We start from the raw sequence: 24,521 nt of genomic DNA, 5'->3' as shown, positions 1-24,521 counted from the left end.
TGGATATGTGCGCTATATAAAACTACACTATTATTATTATTATTAACGTTTCATTTTGCTAGCCGAGTTGAATCGAACATGTCTAAGCAACCCCTATCGCTGCCAAGAGGGTGTGACATATTCATTCACGGGGAAACTGACACCAGTTGATGATGAGGATTACCACTTTGTGTTCAGCACAGGTGAGCAGTCAACCAGAGGTGCATCCGTCTACCAGCGTGGTATCAAACTCGGGGCAGCACTAACAGACGGCGATAAGCGGTGGATTGTTGAGATTGACCACCAACCAGATCCAGGTGAGCACTTCTTCACATCCATCACACATTTTTATTAAACAGAAGTATGAAATATATAGTATATTGTTTCTCTTCATACTTATGCAATTCTTCATTACTAGGACCAATAACTATATAATTTTTAGAAAATGCCTGAAGTGGCGATGTAATAAAATAGCTGCTCGTTTGTTTGTGAATTTATGAATACCTGTATTTCATAATTCTATACTAATTGCATATTGTAGTATAATAATCTATGTCACCCGTATGTTAAAATATTAATGATAGGGTAAAACTATTTGTCTTCCTTATAGTTTGTTTTGTTGAAAATGCATGCTTTTATAATTAAAAATTAAAAATATGTATGATTATTCAAGAGCGATGGATGCAAATTGGAATTTCATGGACAAAATCATCAGGCATGCTGTTGTACATCGATGGCTATGTTGTTGCCGCAGATTATGTTGGGTATCGAAAGATTCGTGAGAAAGATTTGGACTATCGTCTGGCAATTGGCCGCCGGAATGACTTTCTGGGCATGTATTCCAAAATAGTCTTTCAGCAGTTTGCCTTCTGGGAAGAATTCGTTGGAAGCTGGAGGTCGCTAGAGTTTTTTGGTTTCGTTGGTAAGTTTCTGATCTACTTGCTTATAAATTCATGCTTTATTCATCCAAAGTCAGATGTAGCTATTTCTCTTCCATGTTGTGCATAGGTAAGGCATTGTCCAGACTAGAGCCAAATTGTATTCGACATGTAATATGCCTAAATATGGTCATGATGACATCACATCATTATATAGGCACATCATGACTACATATGGGAATAAACCAGTTTTTTGTCAAGTAAAATTTTATTGTCTGGACAGGACTTTTGATGAGTTTTGATGTAAAATCTCCAATATTGGCTCTTATAGTATGCATCTTCTTTTTCCAATCATTGGTCACTTGTGTCTTTTACCATTTTTGTTCTGCATGTCCGATCCATTTTTATTTTGCCTCATTGATTTAAAACAGATATAACGTTATGATAGATGGATAATAAACATTGGAAGCAATAAAATGATAAACTATTAATACAAAATGAGCCTGAAGCTGGGAAGACTACTTTCAAATGTGTACTCTGGTAGCAACATGTTTGATCATACAATTTTGATGAATTTGTATATAGAACTTGTAAATTTTGTAATGTTGATGTATTTAGTAATCAATTTCAATTTCAACAATCCCTCTATTCAATGTATTTATATGTTTTATATTGCATGTATATATGTGAGGTCTCACCACGAAATGAGACGCATCATTGATGAAATCATATTGAGATATTCACCAAAATAGGTCAAAGGCAACATTTAAAAAAAATTTTGATTTTAATGTTTTTGAATAACTTGATACTTATATTTTATAAGTTTTTTTTTTATTTATTTATTTATTTTTTATTTTATTTTATTCAAAGACCAAATTAAAGCTTATAATGTGATCTACCAAAATGTAATATAAACTCATTTTTTGATTTTCTAACGATGAGACTCATTTTGTAGTGAGACCTCACATATGTTTTTTATAATGTAATGCAATCAAATTCAGCCATTCGCTGCTGATTGCAAATCATATACCAGAATAAATAAATAAATAAAAAATAAAAATTTTGTTTTATAGAACAAAGCACTGCTCGACTTCCAATAGACATTAAAGACACACTGTAAGCATACTACAGTTTATCAGACCGTGTGACATACACAGAGTCGATATGCCCAGTGTTTTATATTAGATTGTTCACTGCTAGAATGATCAAACGAATTTAATCATTTTCTCATTTCTAGATTCAAGCTATTACAACAAACCGACCGAGTTCTGGGATGCAAAGCGTTTAATCAGTGGTACTATTGGAATGCTCCAAGAAAATAGAAGACTTCGAATGAACGAAACGATTTCACGCAACTTATTTGTAGGTCCTAGTGCTGGAGCCAATCTTATATCAAACAATATAGTGGATCTTATGGCTGATACTGCCCATTTGTATCTTGGTAAGATAGTACACAATATACAGTTTACATGATTTGGATATTCATTCATCCTTATAACATTTATTCAATTAATGATATGCCTCTCTTAACAATATTTAGCTTGTTGAAAGGGGTATCAGAAGACACATTTTTAAAGTGTGGTCTATATAGGGAAGTAAGCGCTCCTACTCTTGTTGAGATCTAGGTTCCCCTGAAGGGTCCCATCCATGGTTACAAAAATTAAATGCAAACAACTAAACATAAAAGTAAATAAGTAAAAATAAATGATAATAAAAAAAAAAAAAAGAAAAAGAAATGCAACACATCTAAACTTGCGTGCACTGGTTGAAAAATCTTGTTACACTAGATGAACAGGAGCCTTCAGCGTTGAACTTTAATAATGTTTATTTGGCAATTGTCAAGAACAATTTAGCCTGGAGTGAGAATTGGCACAACCCAAACAGATACTGCACTCACTCCACAATTAATAGAAGAAAATGTCCCTTCATGGAAGAAAAAGAAGATATTTTGTTGCTTATTCAGCAAATAAAATTATTTTAATCTACTGAATATTGATGTATTGATTAGGTCACATGGAGGGCAGTTGCTTGGTTTCTCCAATGCTTTGTCCTTATTGTAAAAAGAAAGAATTGAAGGACTGACGATTGATAATACATTTACATGATAATAATACAGCTATACATTGAATTTTGTATGTCACAACGAGAGGGGATAAAATTACATAGCAATATAATGACAAAATAAATTCCAGTATCTTCAAGTATAATTAGCATTTTTATATATGTTAATACATAATTAAATAAATAACAAACTCAACTGTATTTCTCCACTTGATGTAGTCTTAGAAGGCTACAATAATATTAAATCAAATCGCTGAGTTTTTGGCTAATCTGACTTATTTAACTTATTTAACCCGTTGAGCTACGTAAAGTTTATGTCAATTTTCAAATACCTATTTATGTTTATTTGTATACGTATTAACTTGTGGAATGTCTAATTCCTGTAAACAATAACTTTTCTTCTCTTATTTCTGCTGTTGCTATTTTTTCTGCAAAATAATAATGCCATTCTTAAGCCAGGTAGTTTATGTTCTAACTTCAATAGGCGCTTGTATCTTATCCAATAAAGAATTATTATTATCATTTTATATTTATTATCATTTTACACTTATTAAAATGGTACATGTATTCATTGTTCTTATTTAAGCTCTGGAGATGGTACTGCTTCTAATGGAATTGCTATTTACTTCAAGAATAACATGCTAGTGTTCGTTGTTTCTGCCGATGGAGAGACCATGTCAATTCAAGCAACTATATCGGAAGTAAGATATTGTTCCATTAGGGAAAATGCAAGCTTTTGTGAGCATGAGGGAAGCTTGCATGCTTTCCATTATGTACATCATTGCCTAAGTCAGTATTAGACAGTTAGATTTGTATACATCGATGGTTGAGGAATATTCTATATGGCCTATTGAAATTAAAAAGTAAAGATGTGTAGGGACCACAACAATGTAGTGCATATCACACTAGTAAGAAAATTAGAGTGATGAAATTGTTACTTATTTTTGATGATAATAATGTTTTTAGAAAACCATATTGACCCTATTGAGATTTGAACCCAAGACCTGCTAATTACTGTTTGGATACTCTACCATCTGGACTATGAGATCAAGTGGTAGAAATCCTTGGATTTTGCCATTAGGGCACGTTATTTTTCTCAGGGCATTGCATAATGCGCAATGAATCTTATAAAAGCACATGATAGTAACTTTCCATTGGTGGATCTAGGAATTTTAAATAGAGTGGGCCCAGGGAGGGACTTTGAGAGATAGAGGGTCTATACCACCTCAGCCTCACCATGTTTAGTGCTGAAGTAAGAAAATTTACGATTATGTCACCTCTAGGTGGCCGGAAATGGCAATCTCAGACTTAAAATTTGAATGTAATTTTCTATTTTTCTCCCAATTTTTTACAATTTCAAAAAATTTAGCGGGGCCACCCCCTCCCCTTTGAGTCCACCACTGCTTTGGTAAGGAGTTGCACCTCCACTGGTGGTAAATGATGATAATACTTTCTTGAAAAAAACATAACGTCAAAGATAGCACAAGACAGAACTCTCCCGTAGCAAAGTGAAGCGGAAGTATGTCATATCTTTTACGCATCTACAGACGTAGACGCCGCCCTTTTCTTTCCAATAATGACAATTTACGTACAGTAACTTTATCGTAAGTTTATCAATCGGAGATTTATCAGATGCATGCATCCACCAACGATGATAGTATATCGTACGCGGCGTCCCAGTAAATGAGCCTGGAGACAAACAAATTGTTACAGTTATATTCACCATACAATATATTCACCATGCAATTTGATGACGCAGTTTTTCTCTGTGGAGAGTTCTGTCTTGTTTTCTAGTATCTATTGAGATGCCTTCTCTTCTAGGAGGCGTTTCCAACTGGAAGATGGAACAATGTAGCATGCACATGGTCAGAATTTGATGGGATGGCGATTTATTTCAATGGCATTGTGTCTCCAGTTACCAACGACACACAGTCTTTACCTGTTACAACCGGCGTGAGAGTGGCGTCTACTGATGACTCAGGATATTTATCGGGATCGTTTAAGATTCACAATCTTGCTTACTGGGACTATTATGTTTTCTCTCGGAAAGTTAAACAATTTTTAGGAATGTCAGGTAAACATTATACTAATATTTCTATGAGGTCCAGTTAACTATCATGTACCTTTATTCAACAACAGAAATCACAGCAACGACGAAGATGACGATGATGATATATGAAATTTATATGCACTCCTCACCCAATAGTAGTCGAGGTGTCAAAGCTCTTTCTGAAGTGTCAATCTAACTTAACTGACTGTCAGGATGTGCTATCCAATAGGCTGGGCCATGCTACGTGCATGTCCAACAACCCACACTCAGCCTTGTTTCCCTTCGTTTTGCAGTTTTTTTTAAGTTGGAATTGAGTTAAATGTAAAGACGCTTGCCTTTTCATTTTAGTTAGATTCAAGGATTCATTCCTACATTAGAACATTTTTTTCTCACGACTAAAACCAACTAATCTCTAACCCTTTTAAAGAGACTTAAAGCATAGTTCGATTATGTACATGGCGAGTTTTGTTGGTTTCAAAAGAAATTTTAAAAAAAATAATAAAGAACAATATCGAAAGGCGGGACTTTGCACGACGGTCCCTCTTTCTCAAAAACCTCCGTTTGTAGCTGGAATTTGTATTTTGTTCTCTCCTGATAAAAAGCAACGTTACTAATTCACTTATATTCAAGTAGTACATTTTTTTCTATTTTATAAACTATTTACTTAAGTATTTAATTGTCAAACTTTTTCATTACTAGACTTTCAACTTGACTGCTACTACAATAAAGATTATTGCTGGGTGTTTGATTCCGGCTTATCTATCGTCCATCAATTTAAAATGAGTCCATCCGGAAGTGAGTTCGTCGGTGATTCGACCATGGAAGGACGGGCTGTGAAAACAAATGGAGTAGATGGTTGGGTATCACTTGGTAATGGATTCGGCAACAATTGTCCATCTGATCCTTCAACATGCAGTGGTGGATTTGCTCTTACAATGTGGCTAAAGCTAAATTCTGTCGCTGAAGGGAGATGGTTTAATACTCGCACCGATGGTCTCGGGTATCTACTAAGTCTTGGAGCAGAAACTCCAGGTAAACCAAAGGAATTTCTTTGAAGTATGAGAAAAATATGTTTGTGTACAGGCAGGTCAGGTTATACACAATGTTTAGTAGCTGAGCACTCTCGAATGTGGTCAACTAATAGGGGCGTAAACAGCTACTCTCATTGGCTAGACTCAGAAAGACCGCTGACATTACTGGGTCCCGAGATATTCACCAACATTCCTATTGTGCTGGTATGCCAACATCGTCAATGCCTTCATTCCTGTATTTATTATACTTTCCACATTTCTTGAAGGTGAACGTGGCATATGCGTGAAACAATCTAGAGATGGAATCTCTATTGAGGTTGCGGATGGATCAAGGCTCTGGAAGGTAGATGTACCAAAAGAAAAGTACGCATATGGCGCGTGGTTCCAGCTAGCAATGACTTGGTCCACATCTGATGGCCTGGATGTGGTCATTGGAGAAAGTATAGTTGGTTCTCAGGTGAGAAAATCCACAAATTGCATAGGATTATTGTATTATTACTGTCCTGACTATCAATTTTATTTGAAAAAATATGTGACATGCCTCAATATGGTCATGATGATATCATATCATGACCATATATAGGTATATCATGACCATATATAGGTATATCATGACCATATATAGGTATATCATGGATATACAACAGTTTTTTGTCAAATAACATTAGTAGGTACTTTAACATATAAACAAAAACATGTACCATCATAATGTAATTACTTGCTCTGATGATTATAATCTTTTTCGACTTAAACAGGCAAACGGTGATGTTGATGTTCGACCAAATAATCACAACACAACAATTGTTCTTGGTAAATCTAATGGCTATGACTCGGGTTACGTGTCAGCAGAATACGACGACGTAATTATTTTGATACCAGTGGTGATTGAAAGTTTGCCAGATGCAGAGAGCCTCACAGACCTTGGAGGTGAGATGAAATCAAATTGTCATGATTTTTTATGTTAACATACATTTATATTTTCTATTGCCTACTCTATATATTTGAGTAAGCCTCCTATGTCACTATTTTAAACTGAAAATTTGAATACAAAAATCCGAATTGAAAATGAAGAACAAACATCTTTAAAAACAATAGTTCGGTGTTGCATGAATATTTACTTTACCTAACATCCAGTCGAATGATAGATAGCTTTTAACGTATACATTTTCTTAGGATGAATATTGGCTCACCAAACCAAGACGTGAACAAATGGTACTACAATTTTAACACAACATAAATATATTTAAGATATGAGTTCATATTATATATTTGTCTTTAAAAAAATCAGAAGTAACAGCATATGCTACGGCGGATGAATACTTCGATTTGCCATCGCATTTGGAAACACCGATTCCTGGTGTGACGTTTTATTACACCAGCACAACTGACGACAGAGATGGAAATGCTGACGGTGCTATAGACACACCTAAACCGTCACCAGACGAATCTTTCGGCTATATCAAATTAGGTACGCCAAATAACTGTTATCAGTTACTTTCTTACATTGTATTTCACAGCTTGAGCAATTTTATTTCTATTACAATAGGATTAATCTGTATCAACATTCTGTTTTCACATTTAAGAAACAAACAAATAGAAATAACAAATTAAAAAAAATCCCTGCTTAAACGTTACTTCACTTTATCAGAGTATAATACTGTATGCAATATAATCTTCCGGCATTTTCCTAAATTGAAAAATCCATATTTTTATCTGCAGCTCGTCTACTGTATGTATTGTGACGATTGATATATTATTTTTCGACAAACAATGTTTCATATTCTTAAATTTCATTTATATAATCCTTGCCAAGTAAATCCTTACCAAGCCACAGAGCTTATGAGCTTTTCCGCAGTTTGAAGTAGCATGAGCGGATGAGAGTGCTCACCCTGGGTTGGACACTGGTGGTTCAGCACAGAGTACTCTCAGTAATTTGCTGGTACCCATTGGAACAGTTGGGTAGACTGAAGCAATGAAGATAAAGTGCTCTGTTCAAGCACACAAGCGAAATGCACAGCGAAGGATTGGGAACCAAACCATTTTCACTGTGCCAAACCACCTCCATTATTCAGTGTATTATTTCAAAATAATATTTCTTTCATTACATTTTGTTAGGTCGATATCATAAGAAATGCATGAGCGATCCTGGCAAGTGCTCTCCAGCGGGAGTGACATTTTCTGTGTTTGTCAAATTTGGTTCCATTGACCATTTTCAAGATGCCAGCACAAATCCAGAAGGCCTAGGATATATTATGAGGTACGTACATTTATCAATTCAGGGGTGGATGTAGGGGGTGGGGTGTCCCCCTTTTAGATGGTAAAAAATAAGAAATAAAAGGAAAGAGAGAAAGAAACAGAAAAAATTGATCGACCAAAATGCCTTAAAGGTTATTTTCGGGCGTCTAGAGCACAACAATTTTGAGGTGGCCCCTTGGGTAGTGTATTATCTCAATCGGCCCCACTTTGGGCCCCCCTCCACCTTTTGACATCTATGGATCTACCCTGCAATTGTAGGAATCCGATGTATCAAACTATACCACAGGTACTAATACCAAACATTAGGTCTTTTAAAGTCTTTGTAATATCAGTGACTTCATGATAGAAGAGCTTATCAAGTTACAGTTGTAACAAGTCCTGATTCTCAAATTTTCTTTGACCAAAAAAACCTGTTGTATGCCCATATATAGTCATAATATGCCTCTATATTAGGTTGTGACTTGATGTCATCATGTTCCTGTGTTTCATCATTTCTCGTACTATACTCTGTTGTCTTTATGATTTCGGATACATTATCCGTGAAGCAACGATGACACTGCAATTACCATTTATTAATAAAGTCAATGATAAAATGAATATATATATATATATATATATATATAAGCCAGGGTGTAAGGTTACTCATGATGCTGACTGTTCACGTGATGTGGTCGAACTGCTGACAATCGTAAGATATCAGATGGTTGTACTCCGCTAAGTTTATGCAACCTTTTATAGAGAAAAACCAACGTCTGTTTGTTAGTGGTCATCATTTATGGGTAAAGAAGAGAGAAATTATGGTAAACAGTGAAAGTTCTAAAAAGTAAGGCTAGCAATTAAAGGAATAGGCATAAATGCCATTTCGTTTTCATTTTATAGATGGAAGAAGAAGGCATCGACGACGTGTTGCTAGCAAGTGCGGAACAACGACTGGAAAAATTGGCTGTACCGTCAAATCATCTGACTAGTGAGGACTTAGGAGCGTCTGTAGGGGTCTTTGACGTACTGATTGAGCAGCCTATACCCATGGGTATTAACGAATCGTATGGAATTAGTGAGGTTGACGTAAGTATTCTATACCTGTCTCTTATACACATCTAGATGTGTATAAGAGACAGGCCCCTTGGGTAGTGTATTATCTCAATCGGCCCCACTTTCGCCCCCCCTCCACCTTTTGACATCTATGGATCTACCCTGCAATTTTAGGAATCCGATGTATCAAACTATACCACAGGTACTAATACCAAACATTAGGTCTTTTAAGTCTTTGTAATATCAGTGACTTCATGATAGAAGAGCTTATCAAGTTACAGTTGTAACAAGTCCTGATTCTCAAATTTTCTTTGACCAAAAAAACCTGTTGTATGCCCATATATAGTCATGATGTGCCTCTATATTAGGTCGTGACTTGATGTCATCATGTTCCTGTGTTTCATCATTTTTCATTGTACTATACTCTGTTGTCTTTATGGTTTTCGGATACATTATCCGTGAAGCAACGATGACACTGTAATTACCATTTATGAATAAATAAAGTCAATGATAAAATGAATATAAATATATATATAGTACACTCAATGTACCTGGGATCTTCAATAAATGCTTTATATCATTTTTTAGGAAAATTGATTTACATTTTGTGTTGTTTACAGCTCGGGTGGTCAGCAATTAAACCGCCGTGGCTTCGCAATCTCCTATGACGGTATCAATATCACTGTTGTTGCGCAGACGGTAAATAAACGCTGGAAAACCACTTATCCTATGACGTATTCTCAATCGTGGTTTAACGTTGCGTTCTCATGGAGCGAAACGTCAGGGTTGACTTTATACATAGACGGCATACAAAAAGGTAAGGTCATCTGTGTGTTATGGGCGTGAATGCTATTGTTAACATTTCAAAATGCACATGCATCCCCTACTTTTTATCGTTTTATTGACAGTTTAAATCATTTCTCTCTTTTATATAGCCACAACTTCAACAGGTCTCACCACTTCAATATCTCATGACATTGCCACAATGATGTATTTGGGTAAACGGAATGACCAAGCCAAAGGATACCTTGGGGCTGCCTTCGATGACCCGGCGATATGGTACCATGCTTTCGATGCAGACGATGGGGGGTTGATGGGAGAGGATCCCGATGCGATTGGTAAGCAAATCTAGTGATTACGAAAATGCAAATGTTAATACATATCGTTGAATTATGTAAAATACTGTGTTGTCATCTGATAAACATATCTCATATACAAAAAAAATCATTCGTTTATGGAGTATCAGTCTATATTGTAATTCTTGAATGTGAAAGAAACATCAGATTTTTTCATTTTATTTGGTACATTTTAAGAAAGAAATTTGTATCCAACATAACTTAAGGCATGCAGTTTTTACTTGTTAGATCAATATTTTGATGTTAATATTTACAAGACAATCTCGTTTCTGATGGACAATGCCTTATAATCTGTAGGCTATCAATTGTTTAAGAGCCCACTGTACTGTGATTGCTTTATAGATGTGACGTCGAATCATGATGAATTGGACGAGTTGGCACCATTTACAGGAAAGCCAGGGTGTAAGGTTACTCATGATGCTGACTGTTCACGTGATGTGGTCGAACTGCTGACAATCGTAAGATATCAGATGGTTGTACTCCGCTAAGTTTATGCAACCTTTTATAGAGAAAAACCAACGTCTGTTTGTTAGTGGTCATCATTTATGGGTAAAGAAGAGAGAAATTATGGTAAACAGTGAAAGTTCTAAAAAGTAAGGCTAGCAATTAAAGGAATAGGCATAAATGCCATTTCGTTTTCATTTTATAGATGGAAGAAGAAGGCATCGACGACGTGTTGCTAGCAAGTGCGGAACAACGACTGGAAAAATTGGCTGTACCGTCAAATCATCTGACTAGTGAGGACTTAGGAGCGTCTGTAGGGGTCTTTGACGTACTGATTGAGCAGCCTATACCCATGGGTATTAACGAATCGTATGGAATTAGTGAGGTTGACGTAAGTATTCTATACTATTGTGTGTAAATTTAGTATACAATTTGGCAGACTATAGTAGTTATATTATTACTATTATTATTCGAAATATTCTTTTCATAATATTATTCATTATTTGAAAAAAAAAATATAACATAAGTCTTATATTTACAAAATATAATTATGTAAATGTTGAAAAATGGAATGTAATTGTATATTTCAATTGAAAATTAAATACTGGACCATCTTTCAATGAAATATTAATATAACATAATAAATATGAACACAATTATTACAATTTTTATAGACTACCAAAATTGTTAATGTAATTTTGAACTAATTCATTTTTAATTTATTTTTTAAAGAATTTTGTCAAAATATGTAGCGATCTACTTGATTCTGGTCGTAGTAACGAATGGCATGAGTTGCAACTAGTAAGTATTAATACACTGAAACAATCGTGTCGATGAATTTCCACATTCATAGTTACATATTATAATATTTAAACATAGGTAGGCATGCTAATGATTAAGAGTATGTTTATGTGCTTTAAGGCGTAGAGTATGAAGATCCGTAGTAGAATGTCAAGGAATGAAAAATGTGGAGTTTTTTATTTTGCTATGACCAGACTCTATAGAGACCTTGGAATGGACTTCTGAGGACTAGTAAAAAGAGAGAAATTTACCAAGAATCCAGAGTGACCCAAATGATTAATCAGTCTACATAATATGACTAAACAACAACAAATTATCGTTAGGCCACCAATATTTGTTTAGTATTACTACAAGGCGGTTCACAGTACTTTTATGTAATTTTTCTTTATTGTTTTTAAAAGACGCATCCAGGGTCTCCATCGTTATTGGAAGATTTGGAAAATTATGCCATGACGATGTCCAAGAATCTCCGCAAGGATGATGAGGATTTTGGTTACGTTTTGCCATCAACAAATATTAGTATGTCTTTCTTTTCTTTTTCAAACGTCATTGAATATTGAAAGATCTATAGACGAATTAACTAGATTAAACATTATTAAATATATAATGATATGATAAAGCAATACATCTTTAATAATTATCAGTTATAGAAATTATCATCAACCGTTTACTTGCAAAAATCTTTACAGTACTTCAAACAATTTCAGTATTCATTAAATGCACTACAACTTGATTAGTTTCAAATACAAATATAATTCTTAAAAAACCAATAATGCTACCAATTATTTCGTTTTTTCGTATTTTAACAATATATTAGTGTCTACAAATGCAGCAATTTAATCTTCTATGACTGTTATTACGAGGCATCCTACCTCAATAGAGAGCTTTCTATTTGTGCGACGACACAACGCTAGAACAGAATCACTCATGCGTTCTATGTCCTACCTTCGTCGTGCAATCGAAAGCTCCCTAGTAATAGATATTGCGCGCTTAACACTAATCCAAGTTCGTACATGTCAATCTTGCTTTAGATGTTTTATGCTTTAAGAGATTTTGAGATTTGGTCTTTTTTTTTCATTTCGCATGTTGAATAGTTCTTCAAAGCAACTCGTTTCCAGTCTCCTCATACGGTGAAAATACACTAACTTTCCCTAATTACTCTGACCCACGTTGGACAAATACTATCGAAAATTGGAACCTTACTATGGACTCCATCACCATACCGAAGAATGTATTCAAGTATACAGATCCAGGTACAAATTATTTTATCTTTTTCAGGTCATTATGTAGATATTCATGATATAAATAAGACACACCTCATTTTTAATTACCTTGTATTTAATTGGCTAGTTATAACTTTCATTTTAATCTGATTGGTCGGTTTTTATTTGCTTTCTGTTATACTTCTGTAAATATTGTAAACATATGTGGATGGGTGAGATTTTCTCATTAGTATTCTTGAAAATGGTCAAATAGATGGAAACGTTGAATCTCAAAATGTCTCTGTCTCTTTTCAGAGTTACTGTCTTTTTGTTTTATAAACACTGTATGTTCAAGAAACAGTTTTTGGGACAATTAAACATTTATTTCTTACTATTTATTTATTTAATCTTTATTTTGCAATAACAAAATACATACAAATGGGGATCAACATCCAAGATGGCAAGGAATGACCACAGTTAAAAGAAACTTTGGCTCTCAAGCCGGTCATTTCATCTTAGAAAATGAAAATATAGAACATATACAAAAAAACTACAAATGATTTGCAAGATATAAAATTTTATTTAGCAATGAAAATATATACAGATTGCTAAACAAAATTGGTTTATTATTATTATTATTACTATTATTTACCTATTTATCCACCAAAGGGAAAAATGTTCATACATTTTTCTAAAAAAAAAAAAAAATTCTGTATATAAAGTAACAATTTTGTTTTATTTGCCATCAGAAGTGACAGTTTCCACAATGGTGTTTGTTATTTATGACTCGTTACCAGACCATATGCCACCAAGGGCGTCAAGTAAATAGTAAGTTAACCTTTGACCTTATATACTTGTAATATATATGGCTACATTTTTGTTGTATATTATTATATTAATCATTATCTCCAACAATTTCCTAACAAGCCACACTCATAATAAAAAAGAGATCATATAAAAAAACATCAGCAGTGATGAAAACATAGAAGGCCTATCCAATTTTATTAATACAAACTTGTACAATTTTAGAAATTAGACCCAGCTTCAAATATAACAAATAAGTTTGTAAAAAAATAACTTACATATACCTATCTACAGTGGACTTTTCCGGAGTGTCAATTTAACTTAACAAGTGAATAATCAGAACATACGACTTGGCCCACAAACGCACATGTTTGTTTTTGTTTTTATCTGTCGTTTTTTGGGACCTTAGCAACAATATCCAATGGGCGGGGCTTAGCGTAAAGGTGTATTCCTATCCAGATATGAACATAATGTTCAGCACACCAATGTTCTTTTTTTTCCTTTTTACATTTTCAGTTTTACAAGAATTGAAGGTCGTCAGGTTCGAGTCAACAGCAGAGTTGTGTCGTTTACAATGGAACCAAAGCTTCGTCGTTCCCTTCACAACCCTGTAGAAATTGTACTTCAACATTTAACGGTATACATGCCATCACTATTATTATTATTATTGCCTCCTCTAACGAGGTGTCATGTATTCACTGCTTTTTGTCTATTTATCGTGCAGTCTGTCTCTCTCTCTGCAAAATTATGCAAAAAAAACTAATGAATGGATCATCATAAAATTTAGTGGAATGATACATAATAATCTAAGAAAGGCATGACAAAATTTTCGGAAGAAAAGGTAAAAGGACAAAGTCAAGATCACGGATATTCAAATATTTACCCTCGAGCAAAACGGAATCGCCACTCATATTCAGACAACACTCATGAAAATAATGTACCTAAATAGGACAGGCAATTCCATTATTTTCCTGAGGGTACAGTATACTGCAGTTTTGCCATAGGTGACAGATATAATTATTCATTATATTTAAGTATTTAAATATTTAGATAAAAACAAATTTAGATAAAAACAAAAGCAAAATGAGCGTATCGCTAATATTCTATGATCTGTTTAATATTTATTAATTTGTTTTATAAATTTATTAACAAAATCATTTTATTGATATGCCTTATGAAACGGAGTTTACCGTTCTATCACAGTGTAATTGTAAGTCCTTATAATGGTTTTGTTACTCGTTGCACATCGTATCTCAATGTTTAGATTAGAATAGGCTTCGCCCATCATCGTCGGAAAAAGATATGTCACTAATAATTTGTTTGTGTCATTTATTAACAATTTGATTCATTACTTTTTACAGTCTATAAACGATACAATTGAAAAACCTAAATGTGCGTACTGGCAATATGACGAATTGTAAGTTAAAATATTTTCATATATTATAGAATTTATAATGTAGATTTTAACTTCCGTTTTCTATATGTAACCATGAAACATTGTTTTTGTCTCACGATTGAAATAACGCCCACATAACACCGACTAATATAATTTCAAATCAATTTACATAACATTTAATGGTCTACAGCAACATGAATAATTCTATAATATATTCAGGAATGAAACAAACAGCAAGTGGGCAACAGACGGTTGTTGGATAGGTTACCATAACGACGAGTTTACTAAGTGCTTTTGCAACCATTTGACAAGTTTTGCTGTTGTAATGGATCCGTATGAAGAGGAGGTAAAAAATAATTGACTTGAATTCAAATACATCAGCCAACCAACCAACCAACCAATCAATCAGTAAATCAATCAACAACAACAACAACAATAATAATAATAATAATAATTATAATATATTATTATTATTATTATTATTATTATTATTATTATTATAATAATAATAATAATAATAATAATAATAATAATATTAATATTTATTGTAGTATACTGTATATTACCAATAATAGTAAATGCCATTTATATAGTTCCAAACTAAAATCAAATTCCAAGTAACCAACCAATCAATCAATCAATCAATCATTTAACCAATAATAAACTAATCAATACATTTTTCTCAAGTATTTCTACTCACTTAAAGAACGGCAATAGAAACGAAGTGCATAACATGATATTGAGATTCACATACGTCAACAAGTAGTGCCGTGTCATCGTTTAAACCCATAGGTAGAATCTTCCATTACTATTTTCTTATTACCTACATTATGTACCTGTATTAAAATTGCTTGTTTTTCATCACCAGGAATCTACTATCCATGATTTTTTGCTGCCGTTAATTATTAAAGCTGGATGCGGTCTTTCTATGATTGTTTTACTCATCATAACAGTGTTCCTGCTTCTTACCAAGTAAGTTACCTGTCGTTGCAGGCCTACACCAGCGCCATATTAGAAAGTTTAAGAATTCGCAACGTAAAAGTCATACATCATTATTTTTTTATCTTGACTTCGCAAATTATGAAGTGCACACACACAACACTTTCTTACTATCGTTGCTGGAATGTGAAGCCGAGCAAAACTGCAGGCCCGTAAAACAGTGGAAAATTAGCTAATTCTTAGTAAATTACGCTTTACTTTATATGTTGATATTGTTGAGCTGATAAAACATAAGTTTCATACGTCTTCTTCTATTCTTTGTTTTCACGGACGAGGAATGTTTTACAAATACTTTTTTCTCTAAGCAATTTAAGATAGTAATTTTTGGAATTGATACAAATAAAGTTGCCTGCAGAGAAGAACAGTTTCTTCTAATATTGGCTTTTTTGTTTAAATAAAGTTGGTCCTTGGTTATTATTATTATTATTATTATTATTATTATTATCATTATTCTTATTATTATTATTATTGTTATTATTATTATTAATGTTATTATTATTATTAATATTATTGTTATTATTAGGCGATTGAGAACCAGACGACATACCATTCACGTAAATTTATTCATCGCTGGATTACTGATGTCTGTGTGTTTTTTTGTTACTGCTTTTATTGACAAAGAGGACGAGGTAAGCAAACACATTTATTGAAAATCGTTACCGAGTGATATTAACATTTGGAAATAAATCAATAGTCTTAATCCATTATTATTATCATTGCAACTATTATTGCTCATATTAATTTTTTATTATTATCATTATTGTAATTATAATTAATTATTATTAGTACTATTACATTAAATAAAACTGGCAATCCCTTCACAAGAAAAACATACCATGATACTCTAAATCTCAATATGAAATTATGGAATCGAAACTGGAACCTTGGGATAGGAAGGCAATAATCTTAATTTATTTAGTTTTTAATTATTCTAATTTTATTCATTATTAATATCATTATCATCATTGTATTTTAAGGCTGCTTGTAAGACCACGAGTGTGCTGTTACACTTTTTCTTTTTGGCAATCTTATGTTGGATTGCAGTCGAGTCTGGGCATCTTCTTCTTGATGTCACTCATGGTCTTCTACAAAAGAGCGACAAAGTTGGGGAGCTGTTCTGCTCGGAACATATGAAATACTATAATATCGTTGGCTGGGGTAAGTTCAAATGAGCATAAATGAAACTGAAAATATACCGTCAATAACCCCTCATAAGTAACTTAATGGTCAGTTTAAAAGTAGTTTCCGTGTTTTAACCAGCAATACCCACTGGTTATATTTTTAACAATAATTATTGCAGTAGCGAGTGTATTTCCTAAATAGGTAGTCAATTAATCTTTAATCCTAACATCATTTTCTTATTTTGTTTAATCTATATATACACTAGGTATACCGTTTATGCTCGTTGCGATTGCTATTGCGACTGATGTTGATGCTTACCAACTCCAAGATGGCGACTTGTAAGTTTGTTTCTACTTCGTATTTCAGACGTTTACGAAATTACGACGGAAGCCTTGACACAGCAGAAAATGTATCTCATTTATTATGTATAAAACTCAGCGCTCTGATAAATAATAATTTTTTTAAAAATTGGTTGTTATAAAGTACCACAGTCGTGTCGTTGCCAATCAGACGTTGGTTACCGTTCATTACACCTGAATGATTTCATAGGCTTTCTGAGGCATTTTAAAATCTAATATTTTACCATCAAAATGTACTAAAAACACAAAAGCTTGCATTATATTAGTTATCAAACACACATTTAATCATCAATTAAAATTTCCAAAGAAAAACTAAGATACAACATCTTAATAATTACGTTAGAAATTGGTATCAATGGTTTGTCTGTGGAGAAATGGCGTCCGGTTGAACGCATTTTGCAAAGATAGCAACGGAGTAGTATCACATGGTATCGTGACGTAAACACTGTAGTACTTTATTGTATAAAGTACAAAGGTTTAACTAATATTTCCTTAAGTGCTAGCTAGTACACACCATTTAAAAATCAATTAAAAATCAACCGTTTTTTACTTAGCTGTTGGTTAAACATCAATCAGGGCTTGACTGCAACCTTTATTGCACCATGGATTATCATAAATATTGTAAGTATATGATTTTTAAAATTAAAGTAAATGTTGTCCCATAGGCATTACTGAATGTATTAGTTGTTACTTAGCCAATCGTGGCATTGTGTGGTAGGGTGGCCACCAGCTACATTCTACGCCGCCTTATTCCTCCCCAGTAGTGTATTTATACTCCTGGGTGGAGAGACACAAACGTTAGTAAAGTGCCTTGTCCAAGGACGAAATGTACAGCGAAGGTTCGAACCCCCGACCTCGAGGTTGAGAAACCGAAAGGAAACGCTGCGCCTACCACTCCCACAATTATTTTGTTTTATTAATATTTTATCTTTTATTATCTATTGTTCTCATTTATTACTAGTATTGTTAATAATAGTTCTAGTCGTGTTATTGTTTTTTTTAATTTATTGATATTTGTTATTATTTTAGTACTTTAAACTGATTGTTGTTACTGTTATTTTGGTAGATTACATTTGGCTACCATTTATTATCAAAACAATGATAATCTTGTTTCTTGTAAAATACTAGTATATATTATAAAACATTTTTTCTCCCAACAGCTGTGCTGGTTTGCATTGTTTACAGTCTACAGAAGAACTGATGAAAATGTACGTCGAGAAGATACAACGACAGGGTTTGTGTAAGTCAAGTATGAAAAAAAGTCTAACCAAAGAGGCAATAATTAGTTAGTTAATCAATTAGGGAGGCGTGCATTTTAATTCATCACTCAACCTTTTTCTAGTGGTTGGTTGATTGATTAAATTAATACATTGTTTGATTGAGTGATTGGTGGATTGGTCGATTTATCGATTGACTGAGTGATTGGTCGATCGATTGAATGTTTGAGTTTATCGATTGATTGAATTGATTAACCAATCAATTGATTAACTGGTTGATTTATCTATCTACCGATAAGACAATTTAAAAATTGATTGGCTGTTTGGTTTGTTGATTGATTAAATGATTCGTTCTTTGATATTTGGTTGGTTATTTGAGGGATTGACCGATTGACAGGGGCAGATCCAGTAGGGGCACGGGGGAATGTGGCCCCCCCCCCGTTTTGCCCTAAATTTTAAAAATTTCAATGCAAATCAATGTTACTGTATGTGCATCTCACTTACCTATTCTGAAACTGTTGTGCCCCCCTGTTTGAAAAATTCTGGATCCGCCCCTGATTGATTAATAATATCTAATTTGTACATTTTCACTTAGTGCTGGTTGGAAAGCGTCATCGATACTCCTTATTGTATACGACGTCATGTGGTTGTTTGGAAACCTATCGATCTATGATTACGGAATACTCCTGACATACGTTTTCTACTTCCTCGCTTCATTTTATGTAAGTTTGGTAACGATGTGTGTGCATAAAATGTTAATATTTATATGCTCATATTTATCTTGGTTTGTTATGCTTATTTCATTTTAGTGTTATATATTATCTTGATAAAGTTTCTACTTATTCGTATTTCTTTATCATTTTCTTGTAAATGGACATAGACATAATTTAGAATAAATCATAGAATTTCTGGTTTTGTATCATAAATATCTTTCAGGGTTGTATCATGTACTATTGTCACAGTAACTGGAATAGAGAGGTGAGGTTATACTACTTAGATCTATACTGTTACTATTTACCCCTAATATGCTACTATTACTAATACATAGGCATATGTATAATCACATACACCCACACTCATCCATATAAATATATAAGTGCACTTGTTGGAATCTGGAAGAATTTTAAGATATTCATTAAATACTAGAAATTGCAAATTACAAGTGAAGTGCTGCGAAGTAAAACTGCATAAAATGTTCTTCGAACAAAATTATTTATGCGAGTCAAGTGAAAATAATGAATAATAAAAATATAACAAATAATATGAGACACGACCCATTGTCTATATATAGAACAGCTTTGGTACCGTGTACAATAGTGTTTTGCTGCAGTGACATCTCGCTGCTGGCGACTCGCTGCTGCTGGCGATGACTCGCTGCTGGTGAATCGATCTGCGCATGTGTATAAAATGGTATTTATTTCCGAAAACAGTATGCCAGTCTACAACAAGCGTCGCCTAAATGTAATAATTAGCACGTTGAAATAGGCTAGTAAATATGTTTAACTGGGTTCGTAAATAATATTGGCCTCAAAATATTGTGGCTGAGACATGAGCCGATTAAACGTAGAAATAGGAAACCTAGAAATATAGTAAAAACGCTGAATAGTACTTCAGCGTCGTGACATGCTTACGTTGGTACGAGTAGGTTAGTCTACAAACGTCGCCTAAAGTAATTGATTTTACCCGGCAGAACGAAAGAATGAAACTCCGCTTCTCAGTTGTCTTAGGCGCAGGTTTTTTGACAAACAATGACCTTTCAGAGGTCAAATTGCTGTCAAGAATATAAATTGGCTGCTTCGCAGCAATAAAAGACTGTATTCATATTATATTAAGCAATTGCAATTTTTATAATGTAGTGCACGGAAACCACAGCTGGAAGCTGGAAGGTCTTCTCCCCCCCCCCCGTTTCGGCACTAAATTTTTAAATTTCAAGGCATATATTGAAACTAATGCTAATTAGCGCAACTCACTTATTTATTCGGAGTATGTTGTGCCCCCCACCCCATTTGAAAAATTTTCATCCACCCCTGTAGTGTTAACAGTATTCATGAATTTAACAATTTATTTTGCAGCTAAAAGCAGTTATATGCTTTGAGAATCCTGATTTCGAGCTTACACTTATCCGCCGGATCTACCTGGTATGTTATTTTAAAACTAAATTTGTAATTCATTGTATAGTTTTGTTTAGAAGTGCATTCTTAAATTTGAAGTTTAGCTTATGATGAAGAACAACTATTTTTTTGAAAATGTGTATAATATAAATACGTATCTTGCTGCACCTTAACTTGAAAACCAATGATTCTATTAGTTAAAAGGGGCGTGATGTAGGTCTAAATATCCTTTAGTGCACCCTGTTAGCAGTGAGAGCCTGTGACTTGACTCAAATTCAAGGGCCTGTCAATTATTGCTAATTTGAAAAAAAAACACACCCCTCATTCAGGATGTCCCATGGGTCACTAATAATTATCCTCTAATCATTACCATGTATGGTGTAGTAAATAATATATATATTGTCATTGGATTTCCAATGTTTGTTTCCAAATAAGCGTATTCTATAAATATGTTTCATGGTATTTTGTTATAATCGATACACAACGCTAACAAATATTTATTCACTGTGTGTGAAAATGACGATAAAGTCCATATGTTTCTGTATTGTTGTCATGTAGCCATGGATACGCAATTCTTGTTTAACTAACGCTTTCAATTATTTTGCAGAAACCAGAGCCTGTAAAGAAACCAACACTTGTTTGTAAGTAGGCGTGTATTAATTCCCCATTAACATGTTACTGCCAATTATTCATTTTATTATATTTTTTATCTCATTTTGGTATATAAAAAATTCAATCAAATCAGCCAATGGCATGACTTGTTTGCTTACTAGGAAAATTACAGGAACACATAACTCACTATCACATAAAATATTACGTAATTATAGGGTTTAAAAAGAAGTAAAATAAATTTAGGATTTATATCAGTAAAATTATATATAATAATACATTGAAAAACATTAAAACAAAAGTAAAGATTTAAAATAGTTTTAACAGCAGTGGCTGACTCAATGGTGGGTGGGTGGAGAGGGCCCCCCCGCCCCCGTCAATCAAGCTGAAAAATAATAAAGATAATAAGAAAGAGGGAGACACATTTTAGTTAAATAAAGGAAAGAGGAAAAAAAGGAGTGCACCGATCAGGGGCAGATTTAGGGGGGGCCGGCCCGGCCCCGGCCCCCCCCTTTTGGGAGGTGAAAAAAAGAAAAAAAAAAGAAAAAAAGGAAGGAAAAAGAAAAAAATTATAGCCCACAACGCCTCAAATGTTATTTTCGGGCGTCTAGAACACAAAAATTCCGCCGGGGCATGCCCCCTAGGGCATTGTTGTCCCGATCGGCCCAAATTTCGGCCCCCCTTTCGGCCCCCCCTTTTGGACATCTCTGGATCCGCCCCTGCCGATGAGCTCAGTGGCGATCCAGCAGTTGGTAAAAGGAGAGCTCAATTATTTACCACTTATTTACACCAATCATGATTGGGCTGATGTGGGCGTGGCGGCGTGAACCTCATTTTGCGCACCCCCCTCAGAAATTCTCTGGATCCGTCCCTGTCCAGTGCGACGAAACGCTGCCTAGAGCGTTGTGGATTTGAACAAAGCTATTTAACAGACTGGATTGCCTTGGTTTGAATCATGTAGACCATACCTCATTTTAGCCTGCAGACAATCACCAACTATCTCCACATTCCGAAAAAATCTCTTACTACTATTGTTATTTTTGTTATGATCACTATATTATGATTATTATCCTTATTTCTGTGATTATTATTATTGCTATTATTATTATTATTATTATTGCTATTATTATTATTATTATTATTATTATTATTATTATTATTATATTTTTATTATTACACTACTGGATTTCTACTATTTTTATGCTATTTTTTTTAAAGTAATGTTAATGTTTTTTTTTTTTTGGTTTTTTTTTTTATGTTCTTGCATCTTGTTTACAGTGTTGTTGTTTTTATTGCTACGCTTCGGTAGTTGACACTTGTACAGGGAATATCTCCCTTTGTTAACTACCATCTCATGTAAGGAAAATAAAATTATGAATTATGAATAATACATGATTATAAACTGGCTTGTGTATAGCGAAAACATAATGGACCATTTTGCTAAACCTCACTCATGGATATTGCTAATAATGCTCCCCACTTACAGAGTATTCCTGATAATATTTAAGTACCTACCAGTTTCACTTGGAATTTAAATGTCACCTTGTAGACCTACCTAAACATTTTTATTCAAATGAATTGGACATAATTGCATAGTTTTTAAAAGAATTGTATTATTTTGTTCTGTTAACTTAAAATTACTCGTGGATATTTATAACATTTGTTTATAATTGGGATGATATATGGAATATTCCTCTTTTCAGACCATGCTTGAATGTCTTGTTCTCAAGTTTGTAAGTTGAGATGAGAAAACCGAAGATGAAAAGTGAAGTATTCAACTTTGGTCATGTATCAATGGCATACATTTTCAAAACAGATAGATATCGTTATCAACTTAAATTGTAGATGTGAAAAAATTTCCATCATTTAAGTACCCTGTATCAGTAACATACTTGTCTAAACAGGCTTGTCCACTGATATGTTATAGTTTGATTTTATGTAACGCTATTTTTCGAATTAATACAGTGTTATGCAGTAGGTATCTTTGACAGATTAAAATGATATTATACAAAAATAGTGATATAATAATAGAGATTTGTGTATATTAATCTATACGGTAAATTTTATTTATGACATTTACCGTATATATTAATCTAAAGGTAAATGTTATTTATGACATTTACCTTGTACCTGTATATTAATCTATACGGTAAATGTTATTTATGAAATTTACCTTATATATTAATCTATACGGTAAATGTTATAAATTAAAATATCACTTTCCACATGAATTGTTTGTTTAATAGTACGACTAGTGGTGTTGTATTCACGCAATGCTATGCTACAAATTATAGGCATGTCTATGAAAAATACTATGAAGTATTTTCAAAGAGTGTTAAAATGGTAGTAGTATTGCTAAAATTTATATTGTTTATTCACTACATATTAATTAGTATATTTTGTGAATACTTACCTGGAGAAATTAATCAGTTTATCCAGATAAAATGGTATGTGTCTAATAAGTGACGATATAATTAGCAGTTGAAAAGCCCAATTATATTTAAAGTTATACATACTCTGAATTGCACAGTGATAATATCAATCAATGCAAACTTAAGTAAGAATTATTAAAGATAAAGACCATTACTATAATACAAACCTATATTTTTTATTATTGAGTTGTCTTACTTAACATTAAAAGTTGCTCATAGCGTTTCCTTTCTCATTGATTTGAATAATATATAACAAAGTTGTTGTAGGAAGAAGTTTACCATTAAGGTACGATAAAGAATAACAGTTGTTTATAGATTTAGAATTGATCTAAGTTGTATCAAGTATATTTAAGAATCTTAGTATACCCAAGAAAGTTGTATAAATACCGCCTTGCTATGTAAAATGATGTAATATTTTCAGAATAAAAATATTCTAAACTGCAAATGTTTACTATCGTCCATGTACTGTAATAATAAGAATTTCTATAACAATGACGTTTATTATATATATATATATATACTGATTAAATTTAGAAAACATGAAGAGGAATCCACGTGTGTTCATATGGATAATAAAGAAGAAAGAAAAACAGGAAACGGAG

The 24,521-nt window shown here is 33.3% G+C and overlaps 2 protein-coding genes across 2 annotated transcripts in view; both read left to right on the top strand.

The window, feature by feature from the left end:
* LOC117105019 overlaps positions 1-2,939 on the top strand; it is a 24,471-nt gene extending 21,532 nt beyond the window's left edge. The window contains exons 24-27 of the mRNA XM_033246008.1: positions 63-296; positions 653-901; positions 2,095-2,298; positions 2,866-2,939. Of these exons, the coding sequence (XP_033101899.1) occupies positions 63-296; positions 653-901; positions 2,095-2,298; positions 2,866-2,939 (761 nt within the window). The remainder of the gene's footprint in view (positions 1-62; positions 297-652; positions 902-2,094; positions 2,299-2,865) is intronic.
* A 565-nt stretch (positions 2,940-3,504) lies between these two features.
* Positions 3,505-24,515, top strand: LOC117105236 (adhesion G-protein coupled receptor D1-like). Its single transcript, XM_033246320.1, has 29 exons — positions 3,505-3,619; positions 4,740-4,992; positions 5,668-6,000; positions 6,266-6,456; positions 6,755-6,926; positions 7,288-7,467; positions 8,115-8,256; positions 9,908-10,104; positions 10,223-10,405; positions 10,766-10,881; positions 11,073-11,258; positions 11,600-11,668; positions 12,070-12,187; positions 12,763-12,921; positions 13,620-13,698; positions 14,191-14,311; positions 15,036-15,091; positions 15,290-15,416; positions 15,939-16,042; positions 16,593-16,698; positions 17,047-17,227; positions 17,457-17,529; positions 18,105-18,171; positions 18,711-18,790; positions 19,363-19,489; positions 19,704-19,745; positions 20,840-20,905; positions 21,486-21,519; positions 23,191-24,515. The coding sequence occupies exons 1-29, from the start codon at positions 3,557-3,559 to the stop codon at positions 23,199-23,201; spliced, it is 3,636 nt and encodes a 1,211-aa protein (XP_033102211.1). The 5' UTR covers positions 3,505-3,556; the 3' UTR covers positions 23,202-24,515.
* The last annotated feature ends 6 nt before the right edge of the window (positions 24,516-24,521 follow it).

This window comes from Anneissia japonica, unplaced genomic scaffold, assembly GCF_011630105.1.
Source record: "Anneissia japonica isolate Jap-2015-1 unplaced genomic scaffold, ASM1163010v1 scaffold640_len1575945_cov177, whole genome shotgun sequence".
Lineage (NCBI taxonomy): Eukaryota > Metazoa > Echinodermata > Crinoidea > Comatulida > Comatulidae > Anneissia > Anneissia japonica.
This window is presented reverse-complemented; position numbering and strand designations above follow the sequence as displayed.

Excerpts from the sequence above, each read along its gene's own strand:
- LOC117105236 (XM_033246320.1), top strand. The coding sequence starts at position 3,557 with ATGCTAGTGTTCGTTGTTTCTGCCGATGGAGAGACCATGTCAATTCAA. Across the intron at positions 16,699-17,046 it reads TTATTGACAAAGAGGACGAG|GCTGCTTGTAAGACCACGAG; the intron begins GTAAGCAAACAC and ends TTGTATTTTAAG. Across the intron at positions 19,490-19,703 it reads ACTTCCTCGCTTCATTTTAT|GGTTGTATCATGTACTATTG; the intron begins GTAAGTTTGGTA and ends AATATCTTTCAG.